The sequence below is a fragment of the Mirounga leonina genome, unplaced genomic scaffold (assembly GCF_011800145.1).
Source record: "Mirounga leonina isolate KUSES-001 unplaced genomic scaffold, KU_Mleo_1.0 Mir_173, whole genome shotgun sequence".
NCBI lineage: Eukaryota > Metazoa > Chordata > Mammalia > Carnivora > Phocidae > Mirounga > Mirounga leonina.
In genome coordinates, this window is record NW_023270447.1 from 522,527 (window position 1) to 539,322 (window position 16,796).

General features: G+C 36.1%; 1 protein-coding gene and 1 non-coding gene across 4 annotated transcripts in view; one reads left to right on the forward strand and one right to left on the reverse strand.

Annotated features, from left to right (window-relative positions):
- CAPZA1 (capping actin protein of muscle Z-line subunit alpha 1) overlaps positions 1-16,796 on the reverse strand; it is a 50,563-nt gene that overhangs the window by 15,044 nt on the left and 18,723 nt on the right. For all 3 annotated transcript variants that reach the window (XM_035017760.1, XM_035017761.1, XM_035017759.1), the window contains exons 2-4: positions 10,361-10,424; positions 7,763-7,814; positions 4,470-4,533 (exon numbers count right to left, since the gene is read on the reverse strand). In XM_035017760.1, coding sequence (XP_034873651.1) covers positions 4,470-4,533; positions 7,763-7,814; positions 10,361-10,424 — 180 coding nt within the window. The remainder of the gene's footprint in view (positions 1-4,469; positions 4,534-7,762; positions 7,815-10,360; positions 10,425-16,796) is intronic.
- On the forward strand, positions 10,691-10,828 carry LOC118020530. Its single transcript, XR_004681938.1, has one exon. It is a non-coding gene; the product is annotated as a U4 spliceosomal RNA (small nuclear RNA).

The following is a 16,796-nucleotide window of genomic DNA, read 5'->3' on the forward strand; positions in this document are numbered from 1 at the left end:
CATGTACTCTCTCTCATTCTCGCTCTCTCAAATAAATAAATAAAAAATCTTTAAAAAAAAAAAACAAAAACAAATATAAGTATGAATATGTATTCTAACTCCCCACCCCTTTCTTTAACTCAAAAACTAGCATACTATACTATACTTAGTGTTACGTTTTTTTTTTTTTTTAAACTTAATATATCTAGAAGAACTTTCCCGATAAGTACTCTGAGAACTTCTTCGTTTTTGTTACAGTTGTATACTACACCATTGTATGGATATACAAAAATTTATTCAACCAGTCCTCTATTAATGGATAGTTGGGTTGTTTCCAATCTTTTGCTATTATGAACAATACTGCAACAAATGTCCTTGTATGTTCATTATGTACAAATTATGTATGTGTGCCAAGCACTCATGTGAGATAAATTCTCTGAAGGGGGACAACTATGTCAAAGGGAAAAATGTATTCATAATATGGACATGCATAATATAGGGTGTCATACCAAGTTACAAGCACATCATCAATAGAAATTTTAATTGGCATTTCTTTTCATTTTTTAAAGTCATTTTCTAGTTGAACTCTTTATTAAATAGGCAGATAAAATTTTGCATGTGTCAAGTTTCACTTATTTTTTCCTAATTTCCCATTTGTCTTTTGACACATTTACCATTTTTAATAATTACATATAATTTCACAATAGTGACATACCATAATATACTTAATCATTTCTGAATTGAAGGAGGTTTAAGCTACTTACAGTTTCCATTATTGAGAGTCACTATAAATTCTACCATAAATAAAATCTTCTGCTTAAAAAAAATTCTTTGGAAAGAATTCCTAGTTTTGAGATTCCTGTCCTTATTACTAGACTAACCTTTAAAAAACTTGCTTATAATGATGGTGGGAACCATGAATGTAACAGTTTCCTTAGTCTTACCCTCATAAAGCTTTCAAAAATCTTCACAATTCTCTAACTTTAAAAGGTAAATATATTCACATTAAATTTTAATCTGCATTTCCTTAATTACTACTTCGGGGCAATCTAACACTTGTCTTTCTTTTCTCTCTCTTTTTTTTTTTTTTTGATCTAACACTTTTCTAAGTATGCTTTGTTATTTCCCACTTGGGTGCAAGTGGTTCATGTCTGTTGTCTGTTTATTCACTGAACTCTTGGCATCACCCTTAGGTATCTGAATAACCTCTTTATCTATTATGCTTGAGAAACAGATTTACTCCTTTTTAAATCTTATTTTTAAGCCTTTTTATTATGCAACGGTCACTTTCTTTTTTTTTTTTTTTAAGATTTTATTTATTTATTTGAGAGAGAGAGTGAGAGAGAGGAAGAGCATAAGAGGGGGGAGTGGGAGAGGGAGAAGCAGACTCCCTGCTGAGCAGGTAGCCCGATGTGGGACTCGATTCCGGGACTCCAGGATCATGACCTGAGCCGAAGGCAGTCACTTAACCAGCTGAGCCACCCAGGCGCCCCTATTACGCAACGGTCACTTTCTTTTATAAACTTCTTTCTTTTAAGTTTTTATTTATTTCAGTGCTCTCTACATCCAATGTGGGGCTGAAAATCAAAATCCTGAGATCAAGAGTTGTGTGCTCCACTGACTGAGCCAGCCAGGCGCCTGCCTCCTTTTATGAACTTTCTAATGTTTCATCATTAAGTTATGATTTCCTTTCCATTTCCTACTAAATTTTTATGTTTCAAAAAAATATTTTACATTTAAACTCTACCTGGAATTAAGCAAAATGTACAGTTGGCACTGGAAATCAAAGTTAGATTAATCTCATAAATTTTATCAATTGTTTCCTTTTCCCTTCTGTTTTATGATACTTAGGGGCTTTCTGATTGTTGCCTTGTGTCTTTCATTAGTCTTCTTTCATTTGTTTATCTTGATCAGAATAATCTTGTATGGTCTATTTTTCATAGGAATTGTATGAAATCTATTTGAAAAACAAAGTTTCCATATTATTTTTCTTATTCAGATAAGCTTTCCATATTATTTATACTTCTTATTCAGAAACATGGCATTTAAATCTATTTAATTTTCTATTTATTTCCTTGATTAAAGTGCATGTGTGTGAACTGTATTGCAGACTTTTGCTAGTTTCCAATCCAAATCTATTCTCTCCTTTCCCTTACTAACAAAACTGCAAAGATTTTCAAAAAGACAATGTTAAAAAAATGACACTTTCCAGCTAGGAATGACAGAGTTAAAGGAGTTCTGTCAATAACTTATCAGTGGAAGTTGCTTCTGGAAAGGCCAGTAGCACTTTTTCCAACTTCCTTTTTCCCTTCCTGGAACATGGATTCAATGCCCTGAAATGGGGCAGCTCTCTTAAAGAGCGTGATAATGAGGGGTGCTTGGGTGGCTCAGTTGGTTGGGCGTCTGCCTTCAGCTCAGGTCATGATCCCAGGGACCTGGGATGGAGCCCCGTGTCGGGCTCCCTGCTCAGCGAGGAGCCCGCTTCTCCCTCTCCCCTCCTGCTTGCGAGTTCTCTCTCTCGCTATCTCTCTCTCTCAAATCAATCAAGCTTAAAAAAAAAAGAGCACAATAATGAAAACAACACCTATGGAAGGCAGAATAGAGAGCTGGAAGCAACTAGGATCTCTGATGATATGGTGGAGCTACTGTAACAGCTCTAATATTATCTCTGGACTTCTTATATGACAAAAATCTCTACTTAGTTAACCTACTGTAGTCAATTTTTATTATATGCAGGAGTGGCATCTATTTTATTTTTGTCTTATTTTTTCCTTTGTGAGTATGTGTGTTTTATGGCAGCTACTTTATTTTTTTTTTAAGATTTTATTTTTAAGTAATCTCTGTACCCAACATGGTGCTCGAACTTAAAACCCTGAGATCAAGCACTGCATGCTCTACTCACTGAAACACCCAGGCGCGCCCCTATGGCATCTTTAATAATTTATACATCTTTCCTTGTTTTAGTGTCCAGTAATGGGTTTTTGTTGTTGCTGTTGTTATGGCTAAGAATGCAATCTCCTTTTGACTATATTTTAAGCTGGCTACTACTGGTACATGGGAATGTTCTTATAACATGTATCTGGACACATCTTATTTCAATAATTCCTCTCTTTCTGCAAGCAATTTTTATTTTTTCAGTATTTATCTTTTACACTTGTAATTAATCTATTTTCATTAAAATTCAGATAAGCAAAAATATAAACCAAAACAAAAAAATATATATATAAACCAAAACAAACAATAAGCAAAACAAAATCTAGTAATCCTGTAATTCCAACACACAGAGTTAACATTTTGGTGTATATTTTCCCACATTTCTTTTTCTATGCACATGTATGTATCTTATAGTTTTGATTCTTAAGATGCATATGTCCTCCCATGACTTAACATTTCGTAAAATGGGATTCATCTTATACCTGATGGCATCTTAGGACTGTGTCATAGTTTAATTGGCAGTGTTTTTTCTTAGTGATACATAAAATAATGGTGCACTTTTCACAAAATTTAATATACAATGATTCTGGAGTGCTTCAGTGGCTCAGTTCATTAAGTGTCTGCCTTCGGCTCAGGTCATGATCCCAGGGTCCTGGGATCGAGCTCCGCATTGGGCTCTCTGCTTAGTGTAGAGCCTGTTTCTCCCTCTCCTTCTGCCCCTCCTCCCCACTCGTGCTTTCTCTTTCTCTCAAATAAATAAATAAAATCTTAAAAAAAAAAAAAAGATGCACTGATATATTAAGTTCACTTAAATATCTATTTAAAAAATAAACTAGCACAATTCTACATATGCTCCTTTATGTTCTAGCTTAATATATCACAAACATCTTCTCAGGTCAGCATTCCCAGATCAGTATTTATACTGGTTTTCAATGACTACATGGTATTTTGGTCTACAGATAATTAATTTAATGTTGGGCATTTAGATTGTTCCCAACTTTTCACTATTATAAACCTTGCTTCAAATAATCTTTTTAATACATTTACATACTTATTTTCCTAGGAGAAATTCTGCAGGTTTATGGGTTCAAAGAAGATTGAGACTTTTAAAAAGCATTTGGTATTTAGTGACATATTGCCTTTGAAGTGTACATTAATGAATTTGCAAAGTCCTGTCATACAATGTTAATAACTATGATAATAATGGAAATATTTGCTTTGTTCCTCTATTTAAATAGGGATGCCTATTTTCCTATACAATGTCAAATTTGATGTATCATGTTATTCTCACCAAGGAGAATTACATACAGCTATAAAATCTGTGTAAAACTCAACTCTTATTTTCACTATTTTATTAAGGGCAGCTCTCTTTTCCAGTCAAAGAAACTCCAAGTATTATGAGAGAGAGGAAGAATTTCCTAATATGTAGAACATTTACAAAAGCTATGAAAACTAAGACATGAATTTATTCAGCATCTTCTCTTCAGACATCTGCTTTGGTTTCTAAGATTTCTACTACCACCCAGGCACAGCCTACCAAAATGAACAGTCATTACCTGATCTTCATATCCTTCTATCTTCACAGGTGTGAACTGATCCATGTTATACTGGGCAAATGCACTGTTTTTTAAAAAGTAAAAAAAGGAGGGGGGAAGAATTATATATAAATACAAAGGTAATTCACATAATAGTGAAAGAGAATGTGAAAACACTCTCTGGTGCTCTTTCCCTTTCTCTCTAGGCAACTGTGTTTTCCTAATGCCTTCCAGCTTTCTGAAGGAACTCTTCTCCACAAAGATCTCAGATGTGCCCTAAACTCTGAAATTACCTTTTCCTCTCCACCCCTAGGCTCCAATATAACTCCCCCTTAGACTATTCCTAAGTTTTAAGAAATCCAGTTTTCATGAATTACCAATAGTTTTCATCATTTAGACAGAAGCTTTCAGTAATTCAAAAAAATCTTCAATTGATGCACATTTTAGCAATGCTGTCTTCTTTATTCTGGGCTCTCTAAGGTAGGGCAGGTAGGAAAGACCACAATTAAATGTACTGGAAGACATCTGACATGAGGAGAGGGTGAAGTAAGAGTTGAGCATGAGTCAAGTCTCCGATGAGAGTTTAAGGCAGAAGAGATTATCTGAAAAGGGGGATATGAATAATCAAAGTGCATGCCTAATATTATTGTTTACTTGTCCAGTGCTACATTTATAAAATTGCATTTTCAATGGCTCCCTAGTACATCTTACAAAGTAAGCAAAAAGGTAAAGTGAAAATAAATGGAAATAAGCTGCAGTGTAAAAAAGCATAATATACTTACAAAGTATCAGTCTTCTCAGAGAATTCTCTTGCCAAGGGAAGAGTTAAACACCTCTCCAGCCCAATTTTAACTTAGTAAAACACCTACTAGACCACTATTTTTAAGCAGACTATTAAATTCTTCCTAGACTTTTCAAGAGAAACCAAAGAAACAGATATTTAAAGCTAATCTTCAATCTTTTCATTTTAAGTTATTGTTGTGCTTTTTAATTAATCATTTCCTCAGAACACCACAACCCAATTAACAAAATGAGTCCTCAACACAGTAGTTCTTCAGAAAGGAATATAAATTAAGTGTTCATGGAAGTGGATTTTTTTTTTTTTAGAAAGCTTAAGGAGTAAGGAATAAATAAGTATTCCATTCTAAAATACATCCTAAGATTATAGATTACAAATACCAACATCGAAATTTGTTAACATTTAATCCCATCTCAAGAAAATGGTTATTTCCATTCTACCATTTGTGTGGGCCCAAAACTTGAGATCATCTTTGATTCTTCTTTCTCTCAAATTTCACATGCAATCCCATCAGCAAATCTTATAGGTTCTACCTTGAATACATATTCAGAATCTAATTCCTTCCCATCACCCTTACTACTACCACTCTAGTCCAAACCACCGCCATTTATCTCTGAACTACTGCAGTAAGTCTTCTAACTACGCATCTTCCTTCAATCTTTGCCCCCTGCATAGCAACCAGTGATTATTCTAAAATATAATCTCATCGAGTCATTCTCTGCTTAGAACACTAATAATCTGCTCTCTCTTTCACAATAAAATCCTCTCTTTAACATGGCCTACAACACCCTAGTTAGTCCAGAAGGGCTGGGAATTATCAGAGAATGGTTCTAGGGATCAGAAGCAAAGGCAGAAATCCAGGAAAGAGTAAATCCGAAGTTGTTCAGGCCTCCTTTATTTTATATAGAAGGCAATAATGTGAGGATGATGATTACTGAAACAACATTTATTGAACACTTACTATGAGGACTATGGCCAAGGGACTGAAGCACCTCATTACAGAAAAAAAAAAAACCTGAATTTTTCATCCCTGTGGAAAATCAAATATTTGGGCATAAGACAGTTCTCCTTTAGTAAGAATGTTCTCTGAAAATCTAGAATCTATAAGAAACAGAGTATTTATGAAAACAAAGCTTTATTGTCAGGGCAATTAAAGCATCTGAACTAAATACCAAGTTCTACTGTTACTCCTAATTGGAAATGGGACAACAGGCTTAAGATACAATCAGTCTTGGGTCTTGGCATTCCACTCCCCCATCTCCTCTTCAGTAGTACCTTATCACGTGAAGGACAGAGTAGATTTATTTTGGGTAGCAGGATATACTAAGACCAATATATGGCAGGCAAGGAACTTGCCCTGTGAAATAGTGAATTCCTTATTATTAGAAGCATTCAGATTGGATAATCATCTTTTGACAAAATGTAGAGAGGTTCTCTCAATGATAGAGCAGACATAGACGGGTTGAACTAGCAAATCATGAATGCCTTTTTCTATGGCATTCTGTGCATCTAAGAGAAACCAGCATTAGAATGTATCTTTGGTGTGTGCCTAAATCAATGCATAATTAGAGTATCATTCATGATGACAATTATAGTGATGCTGTACAAATGTTAGGGTTTGCGGAATCTGGTCCCAAAATGAGGTTCAAAAGAGCAGCACGGACAGGGCAGAAGATGACTGTTTCCCAGGTAGCAGCTCTTAAGATAGTTTTCTATAGCTAAAATCTAAACCAACTGATTATCACACCAAATGCTTTTATGATAATTATTTGTTGCTCTACATCAAAATCCTTGTCCAATCCTCTTTACCCCACCCTTTCCCAGTCATTATCCTTTTCTGGTTTCCCCTTTACAAAGGAACTCTGAGCCAATTACATAGACAGTAACTGAAAGAGAATTTTGTATGTAAAGGAAAGTAGTGATAAAGCCAGATAACAGGGGGCCTTGAAAGCTAGACAGTGTTTAGATTTGAAGAAAACAAAAACACACATCACTGTAATGTTTTTGAGGACAAAGATAAAATGAAAATGGTATTTTCATTTAATTAGCCTGATAGTGATAAGGAATCAATGACTAGGTTGAATAACCATGCTATTATTCTATAGTTAATTCTATTAAGGCACTTTATGAATATCTACTATTTTGTGGCAATTTGAGAACATTATTCCTCAACAGCAGCCTAATTTTTCTATAGCTAGCGTTTAAAAAAAATTCAACATGAACTAAAAGGAGTATAGAAGAAACCCTAACAGCTCATATTAAGCTCTGCTTTAATAGGGAAGATCTGGGCAAAAAGAAAAATAAAAAAAATAAGATCACATATAATAAGTTTAAAGGAAGTAAACAACATGGCATGTTTTCTCCAAGTAAAAAAATACAACTAAAACTGCTAAAACCAACTGTTTTATACTGAAGTATTCTATTTTAAACTTAGTTTTCAGGGTACAAATTTATTATCAACATAGTTTATCCAAAATTAAAATAAAGATATAAGTGGATCTTGAATGATACTTACTGTGCTGCCCCTTCCCTGAGGAGATTGTCATTATTAAGCAGTAGCCGGACATCTGAGGAAAAGACATTAAAAGATGCTAAAATATTCAATAGAGGACAAACTTCAGAAATTTTTTAGTATATGTGCTGCCGAAGCGAGCACAAACTTCAGAAATTTTTTAAAAATTACGCTTTGCAAAGTTAGTTTTCAGAAATATGTACACAAAGAAATTCTTTTTAGTTTTTAAATATTTTTGACAGAGAGAGAGAGAACACACAAGCAGGGGGAGCAGCAGGCAGAGGGAGAAGCAGGCCTCCTGTGGAGCAGGGAGCCCGATGCGGGGCTCCATCCCAGGACTCTGGGATCATGACCTGAGCCGAAGGCAGATGCTTAACCGACTGAGCCACCCAGGTGCCCCTACATAGAAATTCTAAAAAACACAAATGAACAGATGCTAATGTTCATAAATTTGCATGTAATTATTTGTGGTACAAAAATCCAACAATAACTTCTCAAAGAATTATTCACAGCAAATGAAAAACATGGTTTAAAGAAAATTATAGTTAGGACTGTTAATTTTGTATCTAAAGAATCCTTTAAAATGAGATTAAGAATTGGAGGCTTTTCTATCAACATCACACCAAGAAAGCTGGGCAAAATTCAGTCAGTGGCAGTGCAATTGGCAAATACATTTTTCTATGAAGCATCTAATGTAGGGGACTATATCCTTTTAAAAAGCTGTGTGTCAAGAGTCTAGTCTCTCTTCTTTTGGAAGAGAAGGGTCCTTGTCACATAAGAAACTACCAAGCATTAACTCCAACAGGGAAGACTAATCATAAGCCAAAGGCCACTGACTCTTAGGGCTTCTGAAAGAAGAGGCTGGCGGAGGCCAGTGTGTAGCATGCCAGTAAAAACCAGCCCTCATGCCATAAGTAGCTTGCCAATTTTTTTTTTTTAGTTGCTTGCCAATTCTTAATCTAATGCTTTCATATCAATTATTCTCATGATATTCCTGTAAAGTACATTCAGTTGTCAGAAATAAAACAAGGGACTTCTAACTACAAAGGCTATTAATTTTGTTAAGACAAGAATTTATTTGAGCTAATCAGCTGGATAAAGTTCAAGTCGTAGGAAAATTTCCTAAAAGCTCAGTTGTTGAAAATTTGTATTTGGTTGATATGGAAAAAAGACCAGAGAAAACAAGGCTGCATTTGTTTCTCTTGCTATTAGTGTTCAAAATCTACAAATAAGTCTATAAGGAACAATGTCTGGATTTATTTCTATTGTATTATTTACTCCTTATAGTAAATGTTTATATGTTCTCCTGGTTACTCTTTCTCTACATCATTAATTTTTATCGGTGGAGATTGCTGATTGTTCTATGATGTATGGGGCTCTGGACCAAGTACAGATGAATATCACATAGTTCCTCTTAAGTAGGTAGCCATCTAATGTAAAACTAGAATTTCAAAATAAATGTTTGCTCAAATGAGCCAAGATGCACGAAGAACTTTACAATGAATTTAACAACTTAAAATGGGATTGTAAGGGTGCCTGGGTGGCTCAGTCGTTAAGCGTCTGCCTTTGGCTCAGGTCTTGATCCCAGGGTCCTGGGATCGAGCCCAGCATCAGGCTCCCTGCTTGGCGGGAAGCCTGCTTCTCCCTCTCCCTCTCCCCTTGCTTGTGTTCCCTCTCTCGCTGTGTCTCTGTCAAGTAAATAAATAAAATCTTAAAAAAAAAACAAATTTAATTAAAAAAAATGGGATTGTAATGATTGATTTTTTTTTTTTAAATATTTTATTTATTTATTTGACAGAGAGAGACATAGCGAGAGAGGGAACACAAGCAGGGGGGAGAAGCAGGCTTTCGGCTGAGCAGGGAGCCCGATGCGGGGCTCGATCCCAGAACTCTGGGATCGTGACCTGAGCCGAAGGCAGACACCCAACAACTGAGCCACTCAGGTGCCCTGTAATGATTGATTTTATCATGGAGTTCAAGATGCCTCATCCACATTTTTCATTCTATATTACATTAAGCCAGTGAATAGCACAGAAGGTTATAAATGTATTGGAACAGTGGTTCCCAAACTGGCTGTGACTCAGAATCACCCAGGAGAACTTGATAAAACAGATTACCCAATTCCACCTCAGATCTAATGAATGAGAAATCTTAAGAGAATGGTAATGCTGGAAGCTGTATATGTAACAAGCTTCCCAAATACAGTAAGTTCAGCCCCAATGGATTTAGAAAGTGTCCTATATGTATTACGGGCACATCTTGAATGAAAGCACTGCAGAAGCTTAAGCTATGACTTATAATGATAGATATAAAATTATGAAAACAATTTAATATTGCTTCTCTATTTAATCATATTAAACTACTTTAAATCATTTCTCACATAAGATAGGTATCCTAATTTATGGGTTAAGAATTTGCTTTTGACTCAGACCTAGGTTTGAATTCTTGCTCTGACACTTCACTAGCTAGGTGGCATTGGATAAGTTATTTTCACCTGTTTGAATCTTGATTTCCTTAGCTATAGCTATAATGTGCTGTAAGGATTAAAAGAGATAGCTTATATATAATTAAGGAGAGCTTAAAATACTAATGTTTACTCACCATTGAACACTTCATTAAATTCCCCTGGGGGCGCATGAGTGATGAATTTAGCAGCTATGCGTACCTAAAGAGAAATAAATAAAATAAGAGTAATATATAAAAGAAGGAATTAACAGATTACAAAAATTTCTTCACATTCCTTGAAATAACACTTTCTGTTTAAACCTTTACTGTTTAGTAGCAAAATTTTTTTTCACAAAATATCCCAAAACTTTTATCATCAATATAGGTTGTCCTGATTTGGGGATATCCATGCTGCTTTGATTTTTAATTTTTCTTTAAAAAGTTGAATAATCCGTTTTTGGTCAAAATACACTACAGTCATAGCTTTGCCCAGTCCAGTGGCAGTATCATAGCCAATGAGGTTTATCCGAGGCACAATTATTGCTAATTTAAAACTTTTCCCAAAATATACCAGAGTCACAAAAAGAGAAAGCTATGATCCTAATCTCTTATAAACATTTAAGCAAAACTAAATAAAATATGAGTAAGCTGGCAGGATACCAAACTGTGTTTATAGTGTTTATCCCAATGCAAGGATGGGTTCAATACTAATAAATCATATAAAGAAGCAAACCCTTGCGATTCTCTTAACTCATACTGGGAAAAAAAGACAAAATTCAACACTCAAATATCATAAAACAACAACAAAACTACTAATTCTGGGTAGGAATAAATTTCTTTAACTTGAAAAAGGATTATCTACCAAAATTCTACAGCGTACCTAATAATGATGCAACAATGCAAGCAGTGTCCCTAATTTTAAAAACAAGACAAAGATTACTTCTATCACCTAAACTATTAAATGCTGTACTAAAGGTTCTAAAGAATACTATCGACAATATTTCTTCTAAATCCCTCTCCTGACTCCATTGCCATTCTACTTTTCTGGATCTCCTATTTGAGATGGATGCTGAAATCTTTGGATCTAACTTGCATATCTCATTTTTTTCTCGTATATTTTTATCTTCTTTTGTCATTTTATACTTTATTTGGCGAGAAGGCCTCAAAGCTCCATTTTTCAATTCACGAAAATGCTCTTCAGTTACGTCTATTTTGCTATTCAGATAATTATTTTAACTATTCTACTTTTAATTTCCATGACTTTTATTTTTGTGTGTATAATAATCTCTTGAGTCTCCTTGAGGGTATTAACTGCACTGACTTTAAAGTCTTGCTCTATGGACTGTTTCCTAAGAATTTAGATCTACTTTTTGTTTGAGTTTGGTGCTTTTCTTTCGTAGCACTGGTTTTCCACAAATGTTTGGTGTTCCTCCTTGAATTTAATTTAGCTTATCTGTTCTGTTTACCTGCAATTTGTCTCTAGTGATCACAGGGGAGGGAAGGAGTAGACTCACTGCTGGGTATGAGCAGATTAATTTCTGAGTGAGCTTCATAAGGGCCAGAGGCTACCTGAGGTATTGCCCTGCCTCTCTGCTCTCAGTGCTCATTCTCAACGCTATATATATGTATTTTTTAAAAAGATTTATTTATTTATTTATTGAGAGAGAGAGAGAGAGAGAGAGAGAGAGCACAAGTAGGGGGAGCGGCAGAGGGAGAGGGAGAAACAGGCTCCCCAAGCAGGGAGCCAGATGTGGGGCTCGATCCCAGGACCCTGAGATCATGACCCAAGTCTAAGGCAGATGCTCAACCAACTGAGCCACCCAGGTGCCCCTCAATGCTATATTCTGAGGACAAATGCATTTCTGTCTGTAGTTTAGGCCAAATGGGAGAGAAAAGAGGAGCCAAGTGGTACAGTTCGCTTACAGAACAGTTCCCCAATTAATCTACACCAAGACTCAGAAGAGTCCTTTCTTTTTTGCTCCTTAAATAAAGTTCTTCCAAATGGCTCCCACTTCCATAACAGTTTTCTTTCACGTGTTTTGGGTTATGATTTCTTCTGATCTTACTTTTGCCCCCTATGTATTTACCATTCTGCTTTCTTTCTATGAGGAACTGCTAAAAAATTTTGGTCCAATGATGGCACTCTCACTTTTCAAACAGTTACTAGTTCATTTCTCCTCTCATTCTATTTTTCCCTACTCTTTTCAAAATTCTAGTAAGGTCTGGCATAAAAGGTGAGGTGAAACCATGTGCTCAGTCTGCCATATAATTTAATCTCTTAGCTCTCATCAAGTCAAATGTGACATACAAAGAATGTACAAACCCATTTAAAAGAAAAATTAATTTGGAGTATCATTTTGCATTATACACATGTAATTATGATGTTAGCAATAGGACTGACCTCAAATGAGTCTCGCAGTATAATTCTAACACACTATGACAGAAAGAATGTTGAAAATTCCCTAATTTTTGATGTGATAATGAGTATGAAGATGATTCAATTCACTGATGAGGGGCAAAGAGGAACATGATATATCTATCTACCAATAAACTGAGCCCTGCTTTCCAATAAGGCATCCTCTGTTGACTTCTTAATTTCCTTCAAACAATTTTAAATTCTTGCTGACCCAATCAAATTAAGGCTACCATCAAAGTCAAACCATTCTTAAGCAGAAAAAAAAGACTTTCAAGAGTCTTGAAAATAAGGCTGGGAACTGAGAAGAAAATAAGAAAAAGACAAAAAACACTTTACAACTTTAGGTTTATATGGAAAAGAAAAGCTAAAGCTGTCCCATGGACAAATGTATTTCTTTGTCAAGATAGACCTACTGACTGGGGCGTCTGGGTGGCTCAGTCGTTAAGCGTCTGCCTTCGGCTCAGGTCATGATCCCAGGGTCCTGGGATCGAGCCCCACATCAGACTCCCTGCTCAGCGGGAAGCCTGCTTCTCCCTCTCCTACTCCCGCTGCTTCTGTTCCCTCTCTCGCTGTCTCTCTGTCAAATAAATAAATAAAACCAAAAAAAAAAAAAAAAAAAAAGACCTACTGACTGACGGAGCAAGGTACACTGGAAACCTGGATTCTAATTACTGGCTGTGTTGGTCCATTAACTAACTAGATTTGTGATTCTAGAAACACTACTAACCTTTTTTGGTCCTGAATTTCCTCATTATAATCCAATTCCTAAAAGAGATGAGAAGATCTGCAAAATTTCTTTGAGCTATAACTCTACCTGATTCTTTAAGACTTAGAAAACAAAACCTATATGTGTGTGGAAGCAGAGGGGAGGAATCCACACCACAAACACTTTAAAATATTCTTATGTACATAAAGTTTGAGAACCCTGCCATGACAGGGTAATTACAGATAATGTATTAGTTTTCTGGGATGAAAACTGGTGGAGATTAAGAGGAATACTCCATAAAGCTCTTGTATTAACTAACAATAAAAAGAGCGGTTCCAATTAGGAAATAAGAAATGCTGCTCGACTCATGAAAATTATACTACACAGGACTAACAGTTCCCATATGGATTGCCAACTGTGTATATTTGCGTTGGCATGTGCAGTTAATCATATTTCTGTCCTCATCAACTGTTGCTGTCAATCACTCATTTAAGAATGAGTCAATCACTCATTTAAGAAATTAGTAAACCTACTTTGACAGCAAACCTATAGTCTATTTGTGGCAGTATTGCGGCTATGGTCTATCCCACTTCTGTCCAGGTGCTTTTCCCATAACCCTTACATAATTATGAAACTCCCTTCAGTCAAAAAATTTAAGTGTTTGTAGTTCAAGGACCTGACACATACGTAGTAATACAGCAAGCAAGAATTAAAGGCCACAGTGAGGCACCAAGAAGATGTAATCAACTCTACATATGTATATAAGGAGGGGTGGGGTGGCCTTTAAATACAGTGATGTATGAGCTGGATTGAAGGATGAATAATACCAATGAGGGCATTCCAGTCAGAGGAAACAGTATGTACAAACTAAGACAACACAGTACAACAAACTGAATGTAGATATTTAAAAGATTTGCAAAATGTAAAATAGTCCTACTTTTCCCACTAATTCTTTTTTTGTTTTGGAAAATAAAGCTTTTTTCCCCCCCAAAACAAAATACCAATCATTTATATTAACGGGTAATAATTATGTTTTTAAATGAACTAATGCTTTAAAAATCTCTTAAATTTTAATATTTAGTAAATAGATATAAGCTACATAAATAAAAATTTGATTCCTAAGAGTGTAAAGGAGTCCCGAGAGCAAAAACGTCTGAGAAGGGGCACCTGGGTGGCTCAGTCGTTAAGCGTCTGCCTTCGGCTCATGGGATCGAGCCCCACATCGGGCTCCCTGCTCTGCGAGAAGCCTGCTTCTCCCTCTCCCATTCCCCCTGCTTGTGTTCCCTCTGTCGCTGTCTCTCTCTCTGTCAAATAAATTTTAAAAATCTTAAAAAAAAAAAAAGTCTGAGAAGTGTTCTGTTGACATAGGTTGATGTTTATCACATGCTGTTGAGTGAAAAAAGTTCACACGATGTATTCCCGTTTTATTAAGAGTAAATATATTTACATACAAGTATAGCTACTAATTTTAATTAGGACTTCCTCTGGTATTACAAGATATTTTTCTTTCCTTTTTTGGCTTATCTCCATGTTCAAAAAGCTGTACAAGGAACATAAATTACTTGTATGATAAAAAGAATTTTTTTCCCCTGGAAGTTAGTACTTCTTAATCCCCTTTATCTATTTCACCCATTACTTCATTACTTGTACGTTAAAGATAATTTTTAAATTTTTAAAAATCAAAAGAGGAGCATGTGAACATCTCCCATCCAATAAATTAATTTTTTTAAAGATGAAAGAGGACAGGGGCGCCTGGCTGGCTCAGTCAGTAGAGCTACTAGACTCTTGATCTTGGGGTTGTGAATTTGGTTGTGAATTTGAGCCCCACGCTGGGTATAGAGATTACTTAAAAATAAAGTCTTAAAAAAAAAACGATGAAAGAGGACATAAACAAGATAAAGGCTTTGGAGTGACATCAAAACTGAAAGCATGGGTCAAGGAAGCTATAGGTCAAGGAAGCTAAAGGACAGGATAAAGTGAAGTTGGTAAAATGCTAAAAGCAACAAGGAAGGCTTTTCAAAGCTATACTCTGCATATGCTTTTTGACCAGGAGCTTAACCTTATTCACTTCCTAGCTGCATAATGCCTTATGCTAGAAAATTTAGGATAGTTAATTGGTTAAATGAAGGGATTATATTGAAAAAGAAAAGTAAACTAGGGCGCCTGGGTGGCTCAGTTGGTTAAGCGACTGCCTTCGGCTCAGGTCATGATCCTGGAGCCCTGGGATCGAGTCCCGCATCGGGCTCCCTGCTCAGCAGGGAGTCTGCTTCTCCCTCTCCCGCTCCCCGCTCTTGTGCTCTGCTCTTTCTCTCTCTCACTCTAATAAATAAATAAAATCTTTAAAAAAAAAAAAAAGAAAAAGAAAAGTAAACTAAAACCTTGCTTCCATTTTCTAAAGGAAAAAAAACCACAAAGTGCACAAAAGTCAGAGAAGGAGGAATATCAAGTAGTAGTATTTGAATTCAGGCTTAAGTGCTGAAGAATTATAAAGTGCTGGAAAAAAAAGTAAGTGATCTCCATAAATCTGAGAATATCAAGAATAGGAAAAATGGGGGCGTCTGGGTGGCTCAGATGGTTAAGTGTCGGCCTTCGGCTCAGGTCACGATCTCCAGGTCCTGGGATCCAGCCCCATGTCCAGCTCCCAGCTCAGCAGGGGGTCTGCTTCCCCCTCTCCCTCTGCCTCTCCCCCTGCTTGTGCTCTCTCTCTCTCAAATGAATAGGTAAAATCTTTAAAAAAAAAAAAAAAAAAGGAAAAACATCCAATTAAAGAAATTAAAACATCCCCTAATTTTTTTTTTTTAAGATTTTATTTCCTTATTTGACAGAGAGAGACAGCGAGAGGGAACACAAGCAGGGGGAGCAGGAGAGGGAGAAGCAGGCTTCCCTCTGAGCAGGGAGCCTGATTCGGGGCTCGATCCCAGGACCCCGGATCATGACCGGCGCTGAAGGCAGACGCTTAATGACTGAGCCACCCAGACGCCCCAACATCCCCCAATTTTTAAATGAAAGCTGGTGACAGGTGAAGACATATATGCAACAGCAAGGGTGAAATTCTAAATGAATGGCTAAAAAGAATGTAGTCATCATTAAATGCCAAAGTTGGATCCCAAAAACACTATCATGGTCAATAATCCCAGTGTTATTTTCTGAGAGTTACTAAAAAAGGTGGACTACTTAGTATCAGATAAATCTTAGTATTTGTCAGTCTTTGACAACAGACTTTGAAGTGGCACGGTGATTTGTCACTATAACAATACCATAAAAATACCCTGAAACAGTAGTTGAAATCTTAATGCTACATTTACATATTCTCTATAAAAATCTAAAGTCTGCTCCATGGTCTCCAAGGCCCTTCAAAATTTGATTCCCTCACCCCCATGTCCTACTGTTTAGCTACTAGACCTTACAGCTATACTACTGCCTCGGGGCGATCACATTTCTTGTTCCCTTTGCCAGAAATGCTCTTCTGT